The sequence below is a fragment of the Scleropages formosus genome, chromosome 5 (genome assembly GCF_900964775.1).
Source record: "Scleropages formosus chromosome 5, fSclFor1.1, whole genome shotgun sequence".
Lineage (NCBI taxonomy): Eukaryota > Metazoa > Chordata > Actinopteri > Osteoglossiformes > Osteoglossidae > Scleropages > Scleropages formosus.
Window position 1 is genome coordinate 16,847,904 of NC_041810.1, and position 24,458 is coordinate 16,872,361.

The 24,458-nt window shown below is 42.0% G+C and overlaps 2 protein-coding genes and 1 non-coding gene across 3 annotated transcripts; all 3 read right to left on the minus strand.

Annotated features, from left to right (window-relative positions):
• Window positions 1-2,182: 2,182 nt before the first annotated feature.
• slc30a9 (solute carrier family 30 member 9) lies at window positions 2,183-15,356 on the minus strand. Its single transcript, XM_018746354.1, has 20 exons — window positions 15,197-15,356; window positions 13,850-13,990; window positions 13,360-13,551; window positions 12,929-12,943; window positions 12,754-12,801; window positions 12,088-12,187; window positions 11,846-11,938; window positions 11,441-11,523; window positions 10,531-10,589; window positions 9,799-9,866; window positions 9,068-9,170; window positions 8,864-8,919; window positions 8,619-8,754; window positions 8,196-8,235; window positions 7,885-7,956; window positions 7,462-7,569; window positions 6,988-7,153; window positions 6,621-6,750; window positions 4,818-4,931; window positions 2,183-3,929 (listed from the first exon to the last, which is right to left on the minus strand). The coding sequence occupies exons 2-20, from the start codon at window positions 13,956-13,958 to the stop codon at window positions 3,885-3,887; spliced, it is 1,737 nt and encodes a 578-aa protein (XP_018601870.1). The 5' UTR covers window positions 13,959-13,990; window positions 15,197-15,356; the 3' UTR covers window positions 2,183-3,884.
• A 331-nt stretch (window positions 15,357-15,687) lies between these two features.
• trnai-aau (transfer RNA isoleucine (anticodon AAU)) lies at window positions 15,688-15,761 on the minus strand. Its single transcript has one exon. It is a non-coding gene; the product is annotated as a tRNA-Ile (tRNA).
• A 1,066-nt stretch (window positions 15,762-16,827) lies between these two features.
• On the minus strand, window positions 16,828-23,973 carry LOC108930903 (glutathione reductase, mitochondrial-like). The gene is made up of 12 exons (XM_018746386.1): window positions 23,836-23,973; window positions 22,343-22,369; window positions 22,014-22,102; window positions 21,765-21,834; window positions 21,218-21,365; window positions 20,495-20,549; window positions 19,834-19,933; window positions 19,549-19,635; window positions 19,269-19,433; window positions 18,723-18,834; window positions 17,156-17,289; window positions 16,828-16,977 (listed from the first exon to the last, which is right to left on the minus strand). The coding sequence occupies exons 1-12, from the start codon at window positions 23,971-23,973 to the stop codon at window positions 16,828-16,830; spliced, it is 1,275 nt and encodes a 424-aa protein (XP_018601902.1).
• Between the last annotated feature and the right edge of the window lie 485 nt (window positions 23,974-24,458).

The following is a 24,458-nucleotide window of genomic DNA, read 5'->3' on the forward strand; positions in this document are numbered from 1 at the left end:
CCGTATCATGGCTTGAGGGGATGTTCCCCCACGCCGGAGGGGTGAATCGTAGCGGTCTAAAGGCCTTCAACACACATCCCCACCCCTGTCTTCTGTGCATGTATATTTGTGTTAGCGCTCTTCCCGCACGCTCTGTGCCCTGTGGCATTAATTGTCACACGGATGGAGAAGCGTGACCAAACCAACTGTACTGTGAACTCTTATCTCGCTTAAGGCATGAGCGTGCATCCCCAGCAGGGGAACCTGTTAGATCGTGATTAAGGTGTTCGTTCCGCATTCGCGTGCGGCGCTACCAAATCGATTCCATGTGATATAGTTTCGAACTCAGCTACACTGAACATCGCTGACCAGAACTTCTCTGAACATTGCAGTTCCAGGGAGCCATTTGCATGATGTCCTTCAACTGTACTTAGGTAAATATGGATATTCCCTTGATTCATCTGAGTGAATTACTTGATAGATCACTGGCTTCTACACGGTCTCTTGTTTCCCTGCTAGCAACAACCTCAGAACAGAAAAACAGTAACAAAGGCGACAGCTATACAAATTATCACGAAAGAGAAGCCATTTGTCACTCGATGTCATCAGTATTGAACTGAGCCAGAAACCTTGTATTTTATTTATATTTATTTTGTGCGCATAGCCCGTTTATGCTGAAACAGGACATTCTTATCTAGTAATATATTGTATTAGTCAATTGCAAAAATTGTACATTTCTAACCCCTTTCTTTTAAATTTAGGGGTTTTACTCTCTATTATTTGAGATTGACAATGATTATTAATCAGTTTACTGGCCTTAATTTTTTTCTTTCACAAGTGACTGTGGTGCCTTTAATGGACATAACTAATGCATTCTTATTTCCCAGCAGTGTTTTCTCACAGAGAAGTAAAGGGTGCTATATAAGGCCAGTTCTCAACTAATTCTGTCCTCACTGGCTCACATTGTCCTACAGGCAACAGACTTCCATCGTAAGCTGTACCATAAATGTGTGTGTCGCCTGTTGCCACTTCAAGCAGAATCTGATCTCAGTCCTGGAAGGATAGTGTTTGTTCATAGGTTTAAGCATTTCAAAAGATTGAGTGATAACGTTAATTGATTGGAGCTTTTCCTTGTTAAAAAGAAAAAAAAAGCATATCAATTGGCTGTCTAGGATGGAGATAATGGAACATCTGTCTTTGTGCAACAGTTCAACGTTCAAATGTCCTTTGTAAACATGTTCCATTTGTAACATCCAGATGTTTTATATCCTCAAAATTACTGTAAAACTGAGTCAGATTGTAATCTATTTTTTCAATTACTGTTGTGTATCCTACACTGTTGTCTAAGATTGACTTGATAATTGTCTCTGGTTTACAGAATGATCTTGCCCTTAGAAGGTTTCACATCGACTGCATTTTACAAAAAGACCAGTAAAATGCTTTGACGTATGTTAAAGTGTTTGATTCCCATTACAGGATTCCCAGGCCACAGTGCGAGCGCTCACATTTACATTTGTTCATTTAGCCTACACTTTACTCCAAAGCAATGTACAATTCAGGGTATTTTTCGGGGCTAGACTGGAGCTGGTGGAGTCATGAGAGCCATCTCTCATAGGACCGACTTCCTAGTAACTGATGTGTTCTGGTTATAGCTCCCTGCACCAAGCAAATGAAATCCAGAACAAGTACAGGAAATGAGTCTGAGCCTTGGACCTCTGGTTGTTAGGAGAGCTGTGTTGACCATACCTCTAGTCCGGTCATGTTCTTTCTCTTCATGTGCTCCAGGAGCTAATCCTCACACAGCACAATGAGCATAGGTCAAACTGATCTGTGATCAGTACCTGCTGGTAAAATCTCTCCTTGCAACTTTAACCACTTCCTTTTATATAATCTTTCATGGAGATACTTGATGCCATCATCTGTTGATCACAACTATACCCACTTTGCACTGAAATCATAGATGCATTCAAGAATTTCAATATCTTGGAGAGCATTTTACATTTTATCTGTACAACATAAGATACATTCTTACATCTACCTTACATACGTGCTACAAAAATCCAGTTTTCATAAAGTTTAGAGTATCAATTTTAGTGTAACATAAGAGGACCAGATGTAGTAAAAACATTCACACGTTTCCTAGTCAACAGTTAAACTGCATGAACTGTAAGGAAAATATCTGGAAAACAATTTAATAAATTATATTACCATTTATTTTACCACCAGCTATTTGTACATCTTCAGGTAAAGTTCCATTCATCTAAGAACAGGGTTATCATACATTATTCACATTTCTCTGAAAAAATACATACCTCCCCAGTTTAAATTCTCCCCCACACCATTGTTACATTAGACTGCTGAAGCGATGACTTTCTGGGAAACGCCCAGCAGAGTGATGCTGCATAGCTGAACACCTCACTGACCTTCCAGCTCCTGAATGATGCAGAGTTCAGCGCCATGTAAAGCAGAAACGGATCTTAGAACAGACCGGCATCTCCGCTAGGGATCGTGATTGGTTTGCATTCTAGTACAGCAGCCAGTCAGTTCACTGCTCACCAGCCACAGGTGGATTATGGGTTCCAACATGGTCTTCCTTACTCAAAACTAATCAAAGCAGCTCTACAGCATTCTCTGTATTCAGCACAGCCTCTAATCCATACGTCTGTTTTACTAGAGGGGATCAAATTAAAATACTGTATGGAAACTGCTCACTACACAGTCTGCACCGTACAACAGCTACAGGGGCACATGCTCTTATTTACATTAGGCCGGCATATCATCTCTGTAAATTTAAATAAAAAAAGAAAAATCGCAGTTAAAATGCACTCGCTTTGAGAAAACCGACTGGACAATGGGTGTGACAACAACATGCTTGAAAACTAGAAACTATTCTTTTGTCCACCCTGGGAGGTGAATCTCAAGCCCTGCCAGTGCATACTTTTTGGCTCTAACACACTCCTTTTAATAAAGTATCTGTATTTTGATAGAACACAAGCATAACTTAAGGAATTAATAGCCATTTCATCATGAACTCGAAATATGTTTCAAATCTGTACACTGAAGGAAAAGCATTGGTGAGATAAGTAAAAATAATTTAACTATGAACTAGATCAATTAAAGCAAGGGAATTAAACACCTGTGTTTCTAAGCAAATATTAACTAATAATGGGCAAACTGAATATCTTTCGTCTAAAAATGTTTGCTCCAGATAATATTCAGGCTTATACATAAAACTGCATATACCATCAAGAAAAAATTACAGAACTGAGAAAAAAAAAAATCCACTCAATGTTAAACATTTTAATATGGCATAATTTTTCATACTTTCTACAAAGGTTCTTGAAGTTAGTGCTAAATCGGTAACATTTCTTTTATATTTTAAAATGGCTTGTCATCCGCTGTTGTCACTTTACTTTAACTCAACTATTTACTATCAGCATTAGCGAAAATTATGAAGATAATGTATGGGAAAGGTGCAACTGGAGAGCACGTTGGATTCTGACACTAGACAGTTCTTCTGTACTAAAGCAATAGTGCAAAATGGTCTGTAGGAGTTGCTTTACCCAAGGGACATGGTTTTCTACTTCTACTGCAAATGGCGCAGTTACGGGTGTTCGCGACTGCAAAGTCGCAGTTGTTTGGGATACAGTCTGAGCAGTGGGTCAGTGTGAACTGTTCACACTCTAAGGTCACAGGGTATTTGATGAAGCAAAGTAAAATTTGTTTCCTTCCTGTTGTGCTACACCACTGTGGTTCGGTTGCAAAATCAAGTTTCATGAAGGTGGGGAGTAGAAGGTGAGTTGTGGTATTATTATCTGCCTGGGGGTAAAGGGGTCAGATAGAGGACCACATGTTTAATCCCCTCCTCCTGCCACCTATGGATTTGTCCCAATTATCCCTGTCCATCAGAGAATTTCCAGGTCCACGTGTCTCACTTCAGGGTTACGGTGCTGCAAAGGAGCAGGAAAAAAAAAAAAAGTACTTTATAAACATCACTCTCCAGCTGCTTAATGGCCACTTGACACATCCTTCATATCAAAATAAGAACATTTCAAAACAGAACTTCTGGCCTGCTAATGTCTCTCAATCCATTAGCATAACTCAAAACATAAAATGCCAGTGCCGCATAATACAAACAGCACAGTAAATCTTGACAAATAAGACCTAGGAATACACTAAAGACTGCAGGGGAGTCTTACAGCAAGGATGCCTACTTAGTGACAGCTCTCAGCCCAAGAAGTATAAAACTACATTAGAATATATAAAAAGTCTGATTATTCAGACAGACTGAGGAGAGAAGTGAGCTAATACTGTAGGTAAAGGACATGACTAAAGTGAAAACCAGCACACACTCTATCCTTCTGTAGAGTAAATTTAACACCCCTGATTTAGATGAATTGCCACGCAATTTCTGAACATTTTTGTAAACAGCAGCTCTGTCAACAAGGCCATCAGGTGGGGCCTGGTGTTTGGGCTGGCGATCACATGGTGGAGGCAGGGGGAAAAGGCAGTACTTGATCCCACGCTCCTCGCACACAAGTCTGGGGAGCATTGGGCCCAATTGCCCCTGACAGCCCAAGTAAACCACACACAGCGGCATTCAGCTGTACTCACACACTACCTGCGGTAACATGTGAGTGTGTGTGTTTACAGTAATGTGGCCATGTACCAGCATCTGCAGGTCAGCCCAACCAGTGAGGCCATTTTCCTTGGTGGACATCTGGCCTTTCTCAAAAGCCCCAGATCTCTTAACCCTCTAACTGCCAAGTCAAGACCAGCTGTGTGTGAGCAAGTCACAAAAAAGGAGCGTGGTGGTGTTGGGAAACAGAAGAAACTACCTTCAGCTCCTTCTCCAGGCGGTCCACTTCTGCCCCTAGGGTGTCGATGATATTTTCCCCGTGCTTCAACATGAAGTTCTCCAGGTCCTCTGGGGTCTTCACTTGCTGGATTTCCTATATGAGAAAGAGGACAGGGGAGGCGTGGCCAGTCACATGGAACCACAAAAGGTAAAGCAAAAATAATGCATTTGAAATTTAAACAAGACCAAGCTGCTGGTCAAAATCTAGTGGTGTGTTTAAAAAGCTCTGAACATATCAGCGCATCTATATGCGAATGATTATTCTCTTCACCAGTGACTCCTACATGGCAGGACTACTTCTCACTCAAAATGGGTACTCCAGTAAAATAAACATTTGTTTGTTTAGTTGACTTTTCTCTAAAGTACCATAGTGTCAGTTTTTTTTTTTTTACATTGAGCTACTTACAATGATTTACCAATTTATACAAACAACATCAAAAACTGCTTTTCCCGAGTTGGGGTCGTGGCGAGCCAGTGCCTACCCAGCAACGCAGGGCGCAAGGTCGGGGGGGACACACCCAAGATAGGACACCAGTCCATTGCAGGGCTCAAACCCCAGCCCTACCACACAGCGGGCACCGGCCAAAGCAGCCACACCACCATGCCCCCCAAAGTCATACAGCTAGGTAATTTTTACTGCATCAGTTCAGGATAAGTACCTTGACCAAGAGCACAATAGCAGGAGTGGGATTCAAACTCTGATCCTTATGTTGACAAGGTAAAAGCTTTAAGCAGGGGACAATGGTAGCATAGTGGTATGAGCTGCTGTCTTTGCCTCCAAAGGTTGCAGGTTCAAATTGTAGCTGCAGCACCCTTGAGTAAAGTATTTACTTTAAATTGCTTTTTTGTTAATCTACTTACAATTATTTACCCAACTATATAAATGGGTGAACCTGGCAACACAACCACCCATTGTCAACAACCACTTGTCCTCAAGCGGGGTTGTGGCAAGCCGGAGCCTCACCTGGTGGTGCAGGGTGTGGGGCCGAGGGGGGACATGCCCAGGGAAGGGCGCCAGTCTGTCATAGGGCACCCCAAGCAGGGCTTGAATCCCAGATCTACCAAACAGCAGGTACCAGCCAAGCCTGCCACCTCCTCCCCACCAATTTATACAGCTAGGTAGATTTTACTGCATCTGCTCAGGGTAAGTACCCCGGTTTTTAAGATGACAAGGTAAAAGCTTTAACCAGGTGACACTGATAGCATAGTGGAAAGCTCTGCTTATTCTGGACCCAAAGGTTGCAGGTTCAAATCCCACCTCCAGCTATAATACCCTAGAGCAATGTACTTATCCTAAATTACTTTTTGTTGATCTACTTAGTTATTTGCCCAAATATATAAATGTGTAAATAATTATAAGTCACTTAAGAGAAGAACATCAGTGTAAACAAATGCAGAGCAGCACAGCAAGTAGCGCTGCTGTCTCAGAGCACCTGGGTAGTGCGAGAGGACGTGGGTTCAATCCCGCTCAGTTTGTGGGGGCTTCCTCCCACAGTCCAAAGACGTGCTGTTCAGGGTTCACCCATAGTGTGTGAATGACAGAGAGACTGTTTTCCACTGATGTATGGATGGGTCACCCATCGTAAGTAGTGTGTCTACTGGTCTAAGTCACCTTGGTGAATAAGATGTGTATATTTACTACACAGAGTTCACCGGAAGTCACTTTGGAGAAAAAGCATCTGCTAAATAAATAAATGTAATGCAGTGTAACCACTATACTATGTGCTGCCCAACTATACAGATCCCCTGTGATGGACTAGATGTTCTTCTTTCCCAAACATACATGAAGAATTTGGTCAATGTCCTGCTTCTCCAGGTAGGACCGTGTTACCACTCTGCCATCAAAGTCAACCTCAGCCTTGAAGCGGACCTTGCTCAAGCCCATGTCTGTGGCTTTAACATCATGGATGGCCCTGTAGTGAGAGAGAGAGAGAGAGAGAGAGAGAGAGAGAGAGAGGACAACAGAACCTGCTCAATCTGTGCTGTATAAACCCCTGTCAGCAACTGAAGGACAATAAATTAAGAGGAAAGAGCAGATAAGTGTCTAGAACCAGTGTGCCATAGAATTAAGGAAGGTGACAGTTTGAAGAAGGAGCCACTGGCAAAGCACTGGGGTGAAGACGTGACACGGTGGGTGGTTCTGGGCGCACCTGACAGCTGGGTCATTTTCCAGGAACTCGGTGAGCTTCTGCACATGCTCAGCCTGGATGGAGCGGCCCAGCAGTGCCTCGGTGTTGGTGTAGATGAGGAAGGCTGAGACGGTGCCCAGCAGGGCACCCACCCCCAGGGAGCCCAGGCTGTCATAGAGTGGGTTACCTAACAAGTGGTTCAAGTTTGGACATTACCGCTGCTACAGCAATGAGTACTCTTTGTTCTACACATTCAGCTGCACAAACCTAACCAGTCCATTAAAAATATTCTCCTTCATACTGTACTTTAAATTTTAGTAACAGCAAAGAAACTACAACTCACTGTAACAGGGTGAAAGCATACCAACAAACATCCTACATTACAAGTGTGGTGATGCCCTCTGCTGTCAGATTCAAGTACTGCAGCACACTAGCCCTAAGTGCCTTCTTCCTAGACCAATCACAGATGAGCAGATAGCATAGTCTTTGGCCTACCCGTGATGGAGGTGAGTCCCATGCAGCTGGCTGCCAAAATGACACCCAGCACAGCAGCAGCATCCTCCAGAAGAACAACGTTAGTGCTGGGGTCCCGACTCTGCATCACTGGAACGCAGAGAGCGAGGTGGGTTATTCATACACGTGTACAGAAACACATGCTAAGAGATGAGTTGGGCAGACCAGATTAACACTAGTTTTGAAGCTGGTATGTCATGTGCCATCCATCACAGACCGAACAAAGAGCTTTGCTACTGATAGCAAGGCTTAGTGAGAAGGTCACATGTGGCAGGATTAAAAGCCAGGAGGTTCACAAAGCCCAGCTTGGCCATCACTGAGGAACAGCACAATTTCCTCTCTCTTTTTCTTGCGCATGCGCACACACACACACACACACACACACACACACACACAAGAACGCACCATATTCGTAGAAGGACAGGCCCTGGAGCTGCGCACTTTTCTTGATCTCACTTATCGCTACTAGCAGTGTTGCTAGAATGGAGAAAAATGCACTTGATATTCAAGACATCTCAAATCAGCACATCAGTTAAAGAACTTCTATCAGCTCAGAGCGCCTTTTAAGCAGACCTAGATTTTCAAAACACGTGGTATTTAATCAGTAGAACCTATTGCTGAAAACTGCTGGTACTTTCTAGGGCATTGAAAGCAATATGCTATTACAATAGTGAGTGTTCAGAAGTTATCAGAATCCATTTCGTTGAATACTTTACCTCCTTCAGAAACCAGAGAGCCAGCTAAAATGCAGTAAGCCTGAGGGTGGGGAAAAAGGATACATTACCAATGTTAGCAGAATGCAAAATGTAATACACAGCAGCCTCTTTAAACAACCAAGTACAGTCAATTCTGCTATAACGGGGTGCATAAATACAAGAACTCAGTTCACACAGTGCAAACTTCTGCAAGGGTGATTTGGGAACAATCTGACCATATCCCAAAAAAAACCATTTATAGCTTAAGAGTTCTCAATAAAGTTGTAAACTTAAAAAGTGGTACTCTAATCTGGAAAACATTTGTTAAAAAAAAAAAAAAAAAAAAAAAAAAAAACAAACAAACAATTTGAAAACATTTTCTCTGAGTGTTACATGTAACTTGTGTCTACTGTTCTGGTGGAGAAACAGTCCAAGGTCACTCACCCAAAGTAGTGATTCTATTGGCTGTGGATTCAGCAGTCCCATGATGCCGTGGTACCAGGAAAGTCCTGCTCCCATCATGAAGATGCCCACCCCGCTGATAAGGGAGGCGATGTAGCGCATGTTGGAGAAGCCATACCTGGGTGTGTGAGGTAACAGCAGGTTAGGGGGCGTGTGCATCAGATAGAGGTTGGAGGCAGGGGTACAAGACAACAGGCAGGACAAGCAGGGAAGAGGTGGGGCCTTACGGGTGTACAGCATCAGGGTTCCGCACTGACTGGCTGATCCCCAGTGCAAGCAAACCCTGTGAGAAGGACAGAGAGAGTGAGAGAGGGAACATGCTTTGACATTATTAAGCATACTGATATTGAGGAAAAAAAAATTCTGAATCTCCTCAAGAATAAACAAGTTAGACAAACACTGATGGCCGCCATGGTTCCAGCACAGCTCACCTGGTTGCAGGTGTCCGCCAGGGAGTGGATGGCCTCAGAGAACATGCTGGCCGAGCCAGTGTAAACCCATGCCAGGATCTTGAAGATGAAATTTAGCCCATTGCTGAACACAAAAAAAGGAAAGGACTGACAAGTTAATTATTTATTCACTTCACTGCTGCTGTTCTCCAAAGTGACTTACAATGTTTGTGCACTAAGCCACATACAGTGGTTTATACAGCTGGGTAATTTTTACTGTATCAATTCAGGTTAAGTATCGTGCTCAAGGGTACTGCAGCAGGAGCGATCATAAAGCAACAGCTCTAACCATGATGCTACCTGCTGGCCTTTAATTGTCAAAAAAAAAAAAAAAAAAAAAAAAAAAAAAAAAAAAAAAGCACTGTCTGACATCACAAGATGATCCTCATCCAGACAATCACCACAGCATTTCCTTATGTCCAGGTAACAGAGTCCAGACTCACACCATGAGTATATAAAGCAGGGTAATTCCTGAGGAGGCACATGAGGACTAAATATCACTGACAGTTCACGGTTTGAAATGACACTTGGGCCCTTGTTCTCCACGTGATCACAGATGCCTGCTAACTCAATCACACTAATCTAATACCCTAGATGTATCAGAAAGGAGGGCACAGACACAGTAAGCCCCCAGTCAGGAGGGCTGCGGGTGGTTTTCCTCGTGCTCGCAGTGTGTGATTCAGCCTTATCCTTTTTTGTGTTATTCAACATACATGCATATGGCCACGGACACCACCTTCCCTGGTCCCTGCAGGAAAGTTGTTCTCTTGCCTGATCGAGGCTGTGGGGAGAAAAAAAAAAAAAAAAAAAAAAAAAAAAAAAAAGCAGGAATGTGATGGCTAAAGAGACTTTTGAAAAATTCTTTTTAATTTTTTTTTTAAACAAGTATCAACATCTACAAAGTGTTTTGACCCTCTGTGTGGTTGGAGAGGTGTGTTTATCTCCAAGAGTGCTGACAGGAGACACATGACATACACACAGCGGAACATCCCAGTAAATACAGCATATGTGTGTACATGAACATCTGACATACCTATATGTAAAAGTCACACAGCAGCAGTGGTTATAAGACACAAAGGACATGGTAGAATTCACCATCCTTTGATATGGGAACGATGTAAGGGATTGTTGTATGCACAGCAGCATTGTTAGGGACAGTAAATGACACTGTGGTATACAGTGAGGTGTCATTGTGCACCCGCTTCATTAAAATGTACATTGTGAATAGTGGACAAAGGTCATTTGAGGGAGGTCACTCAAGGTCAAGCATGCAGTGGCAGCCCCCATACACAAATGTCAAACCTCTCTTTCACTAGCTGTCACTGTGACCCAACTGCTGATGAAGTAGGCAAAACCATGAAAGCACTAAAAAGAAAACAAGTCAGTCTTACATGCATGTACCCCATCATGACTGAGTCATGATTTTGACCACAACATGTACTCACTTTGGTATTTCCCCAGAAATCTTTGTATTCCTTTAGCAACTGTTGATTCCTAAACAGATCTGGAGACAGACAGAAGATTGTTATTCAACTAATGCCTTTTCAAAACATCCTGCAACAATGCAGATTATTCTACTTTGAGACCCACCTCTCTTATCAGAAACCCCTTGCCCAGTGCAGGGCTCCAGTGGTTGGAATTCTACCTGGATTTAAACCCATATCCAAATCCACAGCCCAGGTGCTGTGAAGCTCCTAGCGCCACCTCCCTACACTGAGGTACTGCTGAAAATAGCTTTTTAAAAATTATACATTCTATAACCCTGCTTAGACAAATGACTGCAGTTTGAAACTTTAGCAAATCAGGAAATTAGACATCCCATGTTTCTGAATATTTACTGTCCACCTTCTTTGGTGGTCCTAACCATTCACTTCTCCCCAGGAACAGCATTTGTCAGCATTGTCTCTAAGCAGCCTGCTGCGTATACGGTTTCTTGTTCCAGCTGAGCTACTGAACTTTTCATTGAATAAATGGCATGTTTTCAGCCATATTAGAAATAGAGGACCCAATACAGTGAAGGCATTAAAAAATAGCTGCAGACACATGTATTAATAAAATATTCCCTTTGATTTGTTAAACAAAACTGATTGATACTGAAAGCACGCAAATGATTGATTCATCTAAATTAGATGCTTCGGATCACGATGTGATACTAAATTGGAAAAGTGGTTAACTATGAATGAATATATTCAATCTTATACAAATTATAGTGAATCTTGAATTAACACAATGTTTTTTGGCTGGTACCATTCATCCACTGAACAGCTCAATCAAGGATAACTAATGACACCATCCATTTCTCTATTTGAACAAAAGCCCGTGGGTCCACTGAGGGAGCAGCCACGAACAACATACTTTCTTTGTACTCCTCCTCCACCTGCTTTCTGAGTTTCCTCTCACGGGCCAGAGCCTCTGGGCTGCCCCACACTTCCAGAGCCCTAAGCAGCAGAGGGAAAAGAACAACGCTCAGATATAACCTGGACACAGAAGTTTCTGTCCATGAAATTGAACCAACATGATACAATCACACAAGATCAGGATGCCACTACTCTCTACAACAAATTATACCCTGGCAGAAAAAAAAAAAAGGATCCCACACCAAGTAAAATCCAGTCATTAGATATCGTAACAAGTGAAACCAAGTATAGTTTCAGCATCACTACTTGAGTAGAGAATTTTATGCAAACCCTTTGCCCCTCTAGCCATTAATCTGAAAGCTGTTTTTAAAAAAAAAAAAAGCACAAAGGCACGTTTACGAACTTAGCCTCCACATCCGAGCGCAGGAATACGGTGAAGGCCTCAGTATCATCATGAGGACTCCGCCGGCGAATCTTCCTCAGTTGGCTCAAGTCACTTTGTAGAGATTTTAGAAGAGCTCATCACACAGGAGGAACATGTAAGGCCACCCTATAAACTAGTCAAACTCCTGAACTCGGGCACCAACAACCAAATTAAACAAGGAAGTCAACTAAAAACATGAAAGCAAAAATAGGAAAACCTACCTGGGCTTCAGACAGAACTCATTCATGGCCCTCACGGCCGTGATGAAGTTGTTCTGGGTGTACTTGGTTCCATATTCACGCTTCTTCAGAACCGCTCTCACTGAGAACACAATATGGAAGCCGAGTGGAAAGGAAAAATCACAACATCAGAATTTCATTCAACATAAATTCAAGAAATTAAAGCAGAAGTGCCGTGACACGACATTCACATCCGCAGTCCTCCGTCATCACAGCAGCACAGAAAGCTGCTCAGAGAATGAACATTTACAGTTAAGCATTTGGCAGATGCTTTTCTCCCAAACGATGTACACTAAACACACTACATGCAGCATAAGATGGCATAAAGTATGCAGTAAAAAGAATTTAACAGAACAGGCATTTAAATAAACAATTTAATCAGCCAGCAGTACAGCATGTATGCTACAATAGAAGTGAAATTCCTGACTTCTCCTAATAAATCCAGTTCAGATTTATTCTCTTCAATTAACCTGTTAATAGCAATAATAATAGCAAAGATTGCTTCTTCTACTCTACATGCTGACTGTCCATTCAGACCTTTGCCACTACATCGAAATGACTTGACAATGCCAGAAACACAACTATGTGGTTCTTCCAATATAATGTGATAATTTGATAAGGCTGTCAGAAACATCTCTTCAGTCTTACCTTTCACTTGGATATTTTCCACTTTACTCTGCATTTTATTTGTGGGACCTTAGAACACACAATGAAAATCAGCCATATTAATAAATCAAAATGCCAGGATAAATATGAGCTAGTGAGTTTAAAATTCATTTTAAAAAAAAAATAAAACTGTGGCAAAATTATTTAAAATACTTACCAGAACTGCCCTCAGCTACAATGTGATGGAAATTGAAGGAGCGTTGAAAACAGACACACGAGCAGGTTAAAAACATTAGCAACAGATAAAAAGTATTACTTCAAACATTAAATACTTAATTTATTAAAAACACAGAAGAAACCCTTTTATGGTGTGGATTAGAAATATTTTGCAGTTATACTCATTTACCCACAGTGAATTGTTAAAGAATAAATTCTAGTTTAGTTACTTTGTCAAAGCTTCAACAGCAGTCCTTCTGGTACTTGGACAGAAAAACTACTGCTCACAGGCTAGTTTTTTTTTTCCAAGCATAAGGCAATGAGCAACATTTTTTTAAATTTATTTTGTATCCGCATAAGCCAAGTGATTCGAGACAGGGGTGCATGATGAATGACGATGTTTCTCGCAAACATAAATGCAATGACATTTACCAGATGGTTTAGGTGAAGGCTGCTCGGACTCAGCCTTCCCTGGGCCGGGTTCAGCTGGCCCAGTTGGGGTGGAGCCATCTTTCCCACCGCTGGAGGTGGAACAGAACCGGACGGGGTCTGACAGCAGCGCTACGGCTCGGCAGTCAGGGAAGCCGAACCACACAGCACGCCCCACTCCAGCACCTTGCCAGCCTGCACACGGTGTTTTCAGTAACAACAAATCATTCTGAGACCTATGGGCTCAACAATGTGTGTGTGTTTCCACTGTCTCACAAAACAGTAAAATTCCAAACAGACTTCTGAACCCTGTAGTCTCCATATGCCGAAGCACCATAGTAGATCAAAACGTCTAAAGATATAGCAATGAACTTAAAATTGGAGGAACTATGAGACAGGAAGTGCGACGACAGAAACACATTAGGAAAGAGGAACTGAAACGGCAGATGTTGGTAAAGGTAGAGAGTGGCATTCCGAGCGTAAGGATGCATACCTTGGCACGGCCACCCCGCTCTGGGGCCTCTGTGGGAGAGCGGGGCCCTCTGCTGCAGGTAGACCCTGCACAAGACTTGCCAGGGTCTGTGGACCAGGCCAGCGAGCATCCCGGCAGGGCTACGAAGAGCAGCACTGGGACCTAGCAGAGATACACAGAGAAACAGTGTCTGGAACTCTGGGAGGGGAGAAGGTACACACACTGTATCGTACAACATATGACACACACACACCATACTGTATGCATACATATTTGGCCACCCGTATATACAAAACACTACATAACTTTTATTTATGAGAGTCACATGAATGTATACACATTTTGACAGAAGATAAACATAATTTTAATAGCAAAAGTGCCTAGGTGGTAAAGATTAACACTGCAATCACTTGTCCTAATTCAACATGTATTACAAATCTTCATTTTCTACACTAATTATGTACCTACAATAAACTATGTAAGGAGCTTTTTTTGTAACTGGTGTCTATATAAAAATATAGATACGGCTCTACATACTCTCTCTATATATAAATATATAGTGTCTCTCTGCCCCAATATATATAATTATATACACACACACAGAAATATAAAACCTAGCACCAATTGTTCTGAGTTGTACAGGGCAAGTGTGACTAATCCCTATCTGTTGTCCAAGACCTCAGTTTCTCATCATCTAGTCGTGAGGGGCTGTGGTAACCAGCTAAAGAGCAGGCGTGAGTATCCGGGGGGGGACGACGACGTCAGAAAAAAAGTCACCAAAACCCAGACACTGGTAGTTAACCAGAAGTACTACTTACACTCCCGACAGCGCAGTAGTAAACCACACCAGACATTTAATTAGTTAACTAATGAATCACATTACGATTACGGTAATCATTACCGAACCAGTTCTGACTGATCGTGTACTCAAAAATTACAAAAGGGAATAACTGACAAGAGTTAGTTAACTGTAAAAATAACTACCTTTCCGGCCGTCAGTAAACCAAAACAGCTGAGCTGGTTTGTTTGTGTAAACTAGTTTTACCATTAGTAATTAGTACCGGCGGCGATGTTTCTAATTCCTCCTAAGTCAGGAGCTAGCTCTCTGCCGGTTATAATAATCTTTCCGAACGTCAAACCAAGCAAACTGGGATCTGTAATTAAAATAATTAATGATCGCGTTATTAATTCTGCCACGGTGTGATAGTGATTAATCAGTTATTTAAGTATTCCAGCGGACTGTGACTCTGCTCTGCTCTGCCTCTGGCCGACGCGGTCCGCCCGTTCGCCTGTAACTGCTTGGCCGCCTCCATGAAGGACTCGGAAGTGGTCCCGGCTCCTCAGAAGAAGCAGACCGAAGATACTAACCTGTTAACGGTGAAACGCGGTGGCATTCCTCAGTTCATACCGCTCACTCCATCTCACGCTGACATACACTACCGGCGCCGGGCTAACAGGCACCTGCGGCCGCCATAGTTACTGCATCAAAACACCGGAGCGAAGAAGCGGCATAGACCTCACGCGAGGATGACGAAATTATACCACATCCTGTCTAGTATCGCGAGAATCACGGTACCTCACGCTATTAGAAGGTCGTTCTTATGAAGTGCTCGTAAAAATTATATTCAGTATAGATTACAGAAAGAAAGGAATGCATGTATTTGATTAAAAAAAAAAACAGGCGGGTAATTGCTAATGACGTGCTTAACATTATGCAGAGGAATGTTTTCGATTCAGTTGGGATGAGTGTAAAGTATTTCATGACATACCACTTTATTTACCGCACCCACCTTTCAGGTACCAACGTAAGTCCGTGTGAATGTGCCGAGAGACTTGTGGAAAAGTAGTGTGAAAAGGAATGGCCCGTACGGGGATCGAACCCGCGACCTTGGCGTTATTAGCACCACGCTCTAACCAACTGAGCTAACCGGCCTGTCGAGTTTATGTCGTTTTCTGCGATGCTAAAGACATGGTGTGATCATACAACTCAAATGGCTTTTAAAAGACTTGTTTGTGGTTCAAGACTAATACTTTCAAGTGGGTTTTAGACTGCCCTTCACCATTAGGAAATAGGACATGAAGGGATCGGTTGGGCTTCATGAATCATCACGTGACATTGCTGCAAACGCCATTGGCTACGGCGCGTCGTACTAATCATCATGCCAATGTCACGTGTAGTGGGATGCTCAACAAATCTTGTTTCCTGATTCTGGCCAAATGATCACATAGTGTAAACAGACACCTGGCAGTTTGGAAACTGTGGCTAAATTGTTGCTGTTGATAACCGCAGCTGAGATTTAAGAACAATGAATGACAATGAAGGACTGCATCCTGTCGGCACTGACTTTTGCTTCTCAGACAAAGTAAACTCTCCAATCCAGTTGATTTGGGCCATCTTGTCATAAACTCCTTGTTCTCCTGCTAGAAGAACAAGAGCTTCCGTATGTGTCCTCGGTTGTAGGTGACTGATTGCTTTTCACAATGACAATTACCACTGATGATTTATTGCGGGGTTTTCATGGTGCTCATATTACTTATCACTAAGCACTGTGTTGTTGCCATAACCTTTCACCTTGTAAGTCACATAAGTCAAAATCAATGCATTTTCAAGTTAGGGCAGTTTTTATGGTCTTTGCATGACAGAATAATATTCCCCGGTTGAGCACAATTCTCACTGCAAAAAACAGTGATCAGTCATCATCGTGGTTTATTTATCAATATTTACCTCTTTGGAGCGGGAGTTCATGCTAGAAGTAGGAGAAAAATCACACGGCATCATATGGGGCTGCTATGGTAACAGACCGTATCTTTAATATCAGCACAGTCAAACTAGAACATGAAGGCTAAGAAAAAATTTCAGTTCACTGAATGCAATGGAGACCAAGGTGTGATGTGGAATGGATGTTCACCCGGAGTTAAAATTCTCAGCGACGCAGAAGCGAGAGTTGTTCTGAGGCCCCGCCCCTCCTGCTTCCACGAAGGAGCTTGGGGGCCAGTGTCTAGCGCATGGTAACCAGCTCCTCCGAGGAAGTAGGGTGGATAGCAACGGTGTTGTCAAAGTCGGCCTTGGTGGCACCCATCCTGATGGCCACGGCAAAACCCTGGAGCATTTCATCACAGCCCAGACCTTGCATGTGGAGTCCGACCACCTCCAGGGTAGAGACGAAGGTTTCGTTTGAGTGCAAAAGAAGAGTAAGGTGCACCAATAAAGTAGACTGTAATCATCCAGAATCAGTGACCTACAACTGATAGCTTTCCAAACCTGCAGTAAATCATTCTCTACACCACAATACAGGTTTTTGTGCCTAGTGAACCCTGGCCTCCTACCTTCTTCTCCTTGCCCACACACACAAGCTTCATGATGCACTGAGTCTTCCTGGTGGTTATGGCATGGTACATGGGGGTGAAGGTTGTTTTGTAGGTTTTCACATTCTCTTTTCCATGGGTCTTTATGGCCTCCTCTGAAATAAAAGTCAGTCCCTTATGAACGGCTCCTTATGATGAAACACAGTGCAAGGATGTCCTCAAATGTGGAAGTCAGGAAGATTCAGAATCCTGAAATCACATGTTGGCAGAACTAAGCTAATTCAGTGTACAAACTCCTTTGGCAAAGATGAATCAAACTTTTGATGCGATTGTGAGCCGTGCACGGACTCACCCTCGGTGAGTCCCACCGTTCCGATGGGAGGGTGGGTGAACACCACACTGGGAATGTTGCTGTACTCCACTTTGGAATCCCTCTTGCCCTCAAACAGCCGGTGCGCCAGCTTCCTGCCTGCAGCGATGGCGACTGACCCCACAAAAACATACAGAACATATATAAGGCCACGCATGAATGTGCTCCTCCAAGTTCCTGCTCAAAAACCCAAAGGTAAAATACAGGGGTACACTGTTCTGCCCACATGCTGCTTGTACTTCATAGTAAAGTGTCATACTATCATATATGTGATCATGGTGACTACCAAAGGAAGACAGAGAATTCCTATTTATCATATGTGTGATGGACATGCAGATAACATTCTCACATGGGGATAAAAGACATTTTTTGGAAACAGTGTCAAATAAGCATGTTTGAGTTGAGTAAAATACACTTTAATTGAAGGTATAGTCAGAAGATATCATTTCTTAAGAGTGGATGTTTGTTGAGTAGAAATTGGGGTTACAGCAGTTCGCAATCAAATAATTTAGGGAATAAAAGTGCTTAATTTAATATGATCTGCTTGTGAATTTTATAGTCCACCCCAGCAGGCAAAAAAACTCAAGAAATTATATTCTGCCAATGTCTCAAAGTTATAAAGTTAAATCCTGTCCATAAAAGTCCTTTTACTACCCCCACTAGTCACTTTGCTTTTTTTTAGCTATTACCTATTACAATCCAGACAGACAAGCAAACCAGAAGGATATTGTTATTAATTATTTGCCTAGCTGGTGATTTTATCGAAAATGACTCACAATATTTGACATATTTACATTTATTCATTCAACAGATGCTTTTCCTCAAAATTACATACAATTCAGAGTAATCAAAAGTGCATCAAAAGTCACCAACAGAGGCAGAGAAGTGTGGTCAGTTAGTCCAACAACAGCATACATTACATTATCAGTAGCTGTAAATAGAATTGATAGAGAATACTTTTTTGACAAATAACGTAGTGAAAGTTTAAGGGGCAGATACACAATCGAGAGAAGTGGGATTGAAAAAGATGTGTTTTGAGAGGGATTCAGCAGCTTTGAGGGAGAGAGGGAGCTCATTCCACTGCATTTATAGAGCTGGGTATTTTTCTTGAAGCACATTAGGCTGAGTACCTTGGTCAGGGACACTAAAGCAACCTTCAGATAACCAGTACAGGTACCATCATGGGCCAGCAGACACAGCAAAGGAGGACATCCGTACCTGGTGTGAGTAGGACCTTTCCACAGACATCTCCGACCGCGTACACTCCCTGGCGAGTGGTGTTTTGAAACTCGTCTACAACGATGTGTCCTTTCTCATCAAGGTCCACACCCTGTTGGAGATGGAGCACAATTAGAGTTTCTCTCAATTTATAATTGTTAATAAATGTTCATAATACGTTTCATTTCCTTCAAATCCCCTTTTAGGATTTCATTCACAATACCCAAATTTATATCACAGATAATTTCCAGTTGTTAGTGAAGCATAACGTAAATATAATGACAAAATAAAATTAATTGGCCTCAAACTTAAGGGAATTAAGAACATACTATATAAAGAGAATTAAATAGTATGGTCTTATTTTCCCTTTACGTGACATTTTGACGTTCATTCTGTCATCTTCAGTTAATTTCTAAATTATTTTCTTTTAGAAAAAACGGGTAGGAATTTCTTCTTTCTGTAAATTGTATAAACCTGTTGAAGTAAGTGATGATCTATCCCATAATGCACTCCTCCTGCTCCAAGCTGTGTATCAGGTACACTTACAATGCGGTTGAGGTTGAGGTATTCAGTGTTGGGCCGACGGCCGATGGCCCAGAGCAGACAGTCAACGCCCTCAATGGTCCCAATCTTCTCCTCCTCCTTCTTCTCAGGGTCTGTGGTGAGCACTGTTACCTCCAGGCCATCTTCCGTCTTCCTTACCGATTTCACCTGAGCGTAGCAAAGTCCACAGGGACCAGTTAAGGGCTGTAACAGAGTGCAACTTTTACACCACAACTTCAGTTATAATGTAATTTCAGCGGTTACTCATGAAGACAGGAGTTACCTGGGTGTTTTTCCACAGCTCTATACCAGAGTTCTGCAACTCCTTAGTACAGTTTGCACTTATCAGGGAGTCAAAATTCCGCAATACCTACAAAGTGCATATAAAGGAAGCATGGTAAACGTGCTGTGGGTCTCTGTTGATTTTTGAAGAGTAATTCAGTTAACAAGGTTGCAAACGAGGGCGAAATAACAATAACTAACTAGCAATGATCCCTTGTGGCGTGGTACATGGGTGCAGCACTGGGGGATTGTAACACCAGGGAAGCAGGTCTGGAGGCAGCCTTACCCCACCCTGTCGGATGATGATGGAAGTTTTGGACCCAAGTGTAGAGAGGATGCCAGCCATCTCCACGGCGATGTACCCAGCCCCCACTAAAACACTGCGCCTGAGGGGGGGTAGTTAAAAACAGGTGGAGCTAATGCGCACCGACTTGGAATGAATGGACAAACATCTAAAGGTTCAACGACTACGCCATTCAGAAAGAGAACGATTATCAATGTATGGAGCCACACGTGCGCCTCTTATGGAAAATCCAAAAGTCAACAGGTTCTCTGTTTTATCTCTAGTGTGGTAAAATGAACTCCCTCCATCCCTCAGATCTGCTGAATCCCTTCCAGCATTCAAAAAGGGTCTCAAAACAGATGTATTCCGAACCAGCTTTTTTCCTAATCTCCTAAAATCTACTTCAGTAAATTTGGATCACACCATCCATTATGAATATCATTCATATTTCCTAAGAGACTTAATTCTATAGGTAGCTACTCATGTAATATGCAGCGACAAAAACAGTGGTATTGGACAAACTGCTGTCAGTCTTGTGCCTGTAATTAAAGCTCTTCATCAGTTGTGAAATACATGTTTACTCCAAGTTCCACATCACGTTAGAGAAAACTATCTGCTGAATTAATACATTTTATCTGGTATAACAGGTTCACCAGCAACTCACCTGGGCAGGTACTCGAGCTCAAAGAAGCCGTTGCTTGTGATGCCAAGATTCGCACCTGACAATAGAGGTCAAAGACCATGATTACAGTGCTCTGACCGGCCTGTTGGTCAGTCCCATTCCTTCAGCCTGCAGAAACCCAACAGCGGCGGTGGCAACAAAAGTGTCCCCGCTGCAGGGTTTCGTTCACCTTCACGGGTAATTTTGCACATGCGTGTTTAGAGAAAAAAGTAGCCCAGGAAAAAATGTGTTTATTCCACCATGACCATCAATTATTTTCTCGCAAGAGGGCCATTCCTGGTTCTCCCAGTTTATTTGTGCACCAGGAGGAGTGTTAAGCAAATAATTCCTAATGTAGTATATTTAAGTTAACACTCCCCGACAGGTACAGTATCCTATCAGTACAACAATATCCTATCATTTTTGTAATTTACGTCTTATTTATTTACATTTTTTGTATTTATGCTCTCTTGTTGTATACTCTGTAAATATGTTATTTATTTATTCTGCAATTCTGTGTCAGCTGTTTGTTGTCTGTAAATACTGGAAGGATCAAGAACCAGAGCAAATTCCTTGTGGGCATCAGCACACTTGGCCAATAAAACTCATTCTCATTCACATTCTGATATTTTCCCCTCAAATACTGGATGCAGGGTGACCATATACTGTAATAAAACTACCAAACAGGACAGGAGGCTGAAGAGGTGTCAAGGGAGTGACTCTTACCTGGCACCTCACTTTCGGTGAGCACGCTAGGGCGCCCTCCGGTGGCGATGAGGATGTGTGGGGCCGTGTACTTCTTCCCATTCACCTCCACAGTGGGTTCAGGGTCATCTGTGAACACCGCATGGCCCTGAATCATCTGGATTTTCGCCTGTTGAGACCAGCAGTTCGAACTGGCAGTTTCATTGAAATTATGTCTAAAAGACTTGTTATTTTTTGTGGGGCGGGGACCTAGGTTAGGGGGTACAACTGCAGCCGTCCAAAAGAATATTTTAATATTTGAGGGTTTACTGAACAGCATCTATCAGGTCCTGCTGGGGTCCAGTTCAAAGTTTACTTGCGACTACTTTAAAAAGAACTGAATTGGAGGTTTTTGTCCATGTGAACAGCTGCTATACAACACAATTGTTTCCATGCCATCAGAAAGAAAAGAGTACATAAAGAGCACAGTCCTCTTATCAAAAGAAGACAAACAATAGCATATAAATCACAGAGTCCCACTCTATCTCAATTTTAGTATTAAGTATCTTAAAACATTTAGATGGCTCACCTTGTCAAGATTATTCCGATAAATCTGATTCAGACGTCTGACATAATCGTCTCTTTTATTTTTTATATATCTGAAATGAGCAAAGCAGCAAAAAGGTTTTATGACTTAACCAAAAAGGACAGACAAAACTGTATCTGACATTTCCATGATTAACTGTTGACTATGTACAGAGTGTGTTGCTGATTCTTAGAGAAATACATAAATTTTATAGTTGTTTATACAGGTAAATGCAGGCGATCAACCACTTACTGCCAACTAAATTGTGCATTACCACCCAAAAAACCATAGTCTGCTTGATCAGAGAGGTATTCTGCATGAACTGCAGTGTTCCACATAACCTGCAATAAAAAAATGAATAAATATGCAGTTATCTGAACACCTTAAATTTGTCCCTAGAAACTGTATAAAAATTACAAATTCAATTAAGTTTAGTTTTAACATGTTTTTTCCTTGTAGCTAAAATCAGCTAGAATTTTTGTAATTCATTGAATGTCAGACAAGCTCCCTTAAAGAACAGAAGTAATAATTTGTATTCTGTTCCATTATTTAAGATTTCAGAAGATGAAAAAAAATCATGCCTTTTTAGGTACACAGCCAACATTTACCTGAAAAAGAAGAAAAAAATGAACAAAGGTTATCATTATTCTGTGCAAGTCATTATGAGCATAACATCATTAAAAGACTATTCACATTTTTCATGGCTTTTTGGGCCTAATAATCATATAACTATAAATTACATTTTTGAATGAAGAATGACAGTGATACATTTTCCGATAAAAGGTACTTTTTCATTTTTTCTTCTTTTTTCCTCATTTTATAGATGATTCAACTGTTTATGGAGTATTTTCACATTCTATAAGACTCCTGAGAACTGTGCCAGTCAAAATAGTGTCCAGAATTGAGGTACACAATGAAAGCCCTAGTTTAATTTAATTTTTTTCTTATTGATTTATTTATTTATTCATTCCTTTGTTTTAAAAATTATTCAAAGCCTCACAAGACCTCTGCAAAAAAGTTGCCTGCAGTCCATCACATGGGGCATGTTGTATAGTTCTGCAATTTTGACACCAGGTTTTAGACTAGATTAAGCAAAGGAAGTTTGACATGATCTTTTTTGTTGGCTGATGTGAATGTTGAGTAGATTAATTCCAAGGCTCCCTCCTCAATTTTTGTCTTTCTCTGTTCCCTTCACGTCTCATTAGTTCACATTATCTGCTCCTGAAAAGTTAAGCGGCTCCTCAAATTACCCAAAAACTGTTTCCAGCTAATACTAAAACATCTATATTTCAGCTATACTAATACTAAAACATCTGTTTGTGCGCTGTTGCAAATGTATGACTAGACACACTAAATGCACATGTACAAGTGCGAAAACACTCAATTCACCCTGTATGCAGTGTTTTTAACGGTAAAGGTCATATTAGGTCATAGCACAAATCAACTCAGACTCAGGTTTGCAGGTAAACTGTGATGTGCAGAGTGAAGTTTTGCTGTGCAAAAGAGCACTCTTTCCTACTCTTTATTTTTCTTGTTGTCTCGATATTTCTTATTGCTTTCTTTAAAATGAACCCCCCCAAACACTGAATTTAAACACTATTGATATAGATATTACCAGCCAATGACTGACATTCACCTAAACATGTCAAATAAATAATATATAGTAGGCCTATAATTTCAGCAATATGTGCTGCTGTTGTCATATGTGGCTCCTATTATGGGCATTTTTCATCTTTATTAGCAGTATCCAGCTGTTTAACTTAAACTGGTTGGTTGACACCCTCTCCGGTAGATATCACAATGGTCTCTAGTCCTACAATCTGCCACCTGTTTCCGTCTCTCCTGTCAAAAGTCTTTTTTTTAAAAAAGAAGAACTTTTTTTATTTATGCTCGGTATGGTGTGCTCAGGCCCCTTTATAACTGTCGCTGCATGGTAACAAAAGATTTCATAAACAGAGCAACGTCCGGAGGCTTCCAGTTGAGCCCTTCCTATATTGGAAAGTGAGGACAGCAATGACTGATGACTCTCCTCTATTCGTGCATCCAGGCAGTGGGGGGGGGGGGGTTTACTCACGCAGGTACCTCCGAGTCGGTGGCTCTCGATTACGGCGGCTGTGGCTCCGAGCTCCGCCGCCCTCCGTGCACCAGCGAGGCCTCCCGACCCCCCGCCAATCACCAGGAAGTCGAACCGGGTGGGCAGTTCGGATGCCATGCTCCGGCGGAGTATGGGCCCTCTGGGGCGACGGGGGAAGGACAGCCACCGCTGGAATGTGAAAAGAGAAAAGGGTATGAACCTGGCCATGATGGGACGACGGGACAGCCGCTCTCTGCAGGATCAGGCCATTTAAAAGCAGGATGGGAGGAACATGTGGTTGATATGTGAAAGCCGCCGCGTGGCCATTGTCACAGCAACAATGGTCTGCAAATCCCTGTGACGCTTTCAACAATGGCCATGGCGATCCACGTTCATAAACACTATATTTGGGTGACTTATCTTTACTAGAGCTTGTTAACTGACAGAAAAGTAAAAGAAAGGGAATAATGAAGATTCATGTTTTAACATGGGAATTTTTTTGCAGTACCTCATGAAGAAGTGGATGTAAAAATCAGTATCGGGGGCAAATTATATGAGCTTAGTGCACTTAATGGATATAGCATAATATGTTATTTGAGGCAGCTTACACACTCGTTGAGCAC

Coding starts and splice junctions, on each gene's coding strand:
- slc30a9 (XM_018746354.1), bottom strand. CDS start 13,958: ATGCTCGCTGGCCTGGTCCACAGACCCTGGCAAGTCTTGTGCAGGGTC. Junction 9,171..9,798: donor GTGTCCGTGGCCATATGCAT/GTATGTTGAATA, acceptor TTTTGTGTTCAG/CAATGGGCTAAATTTCATCT. Junction 8,920..9,067: donor TGGCGGACACCTGCAACCAG/GTGAGCTGTGCT, acceptor TCCTTCTCACAG/GGTTTGCTTGCACTGGGGAT.
- LOC108930903 (XM_018746386.1), bottom strand. CDS start 23,973: ATGGCATCCGAACTGCCCACCCGGTTCGACTTCCTGGTGATTGGCGGG. Junction 19,434..19,548: donor AGCTGTGGAAAAACACCCAG/GTAACTCCTGTC, acceptor TGCTACGCTCAG/GTGAAATCGGTAAGGAAGAC. Junction 18,835..19,268: donor ACCTCAACCTCAACCGCATT/GTAAGTGTACCT, acceptor CATCTCCAACAG/GGTGTGGACCTTGATGAGAA.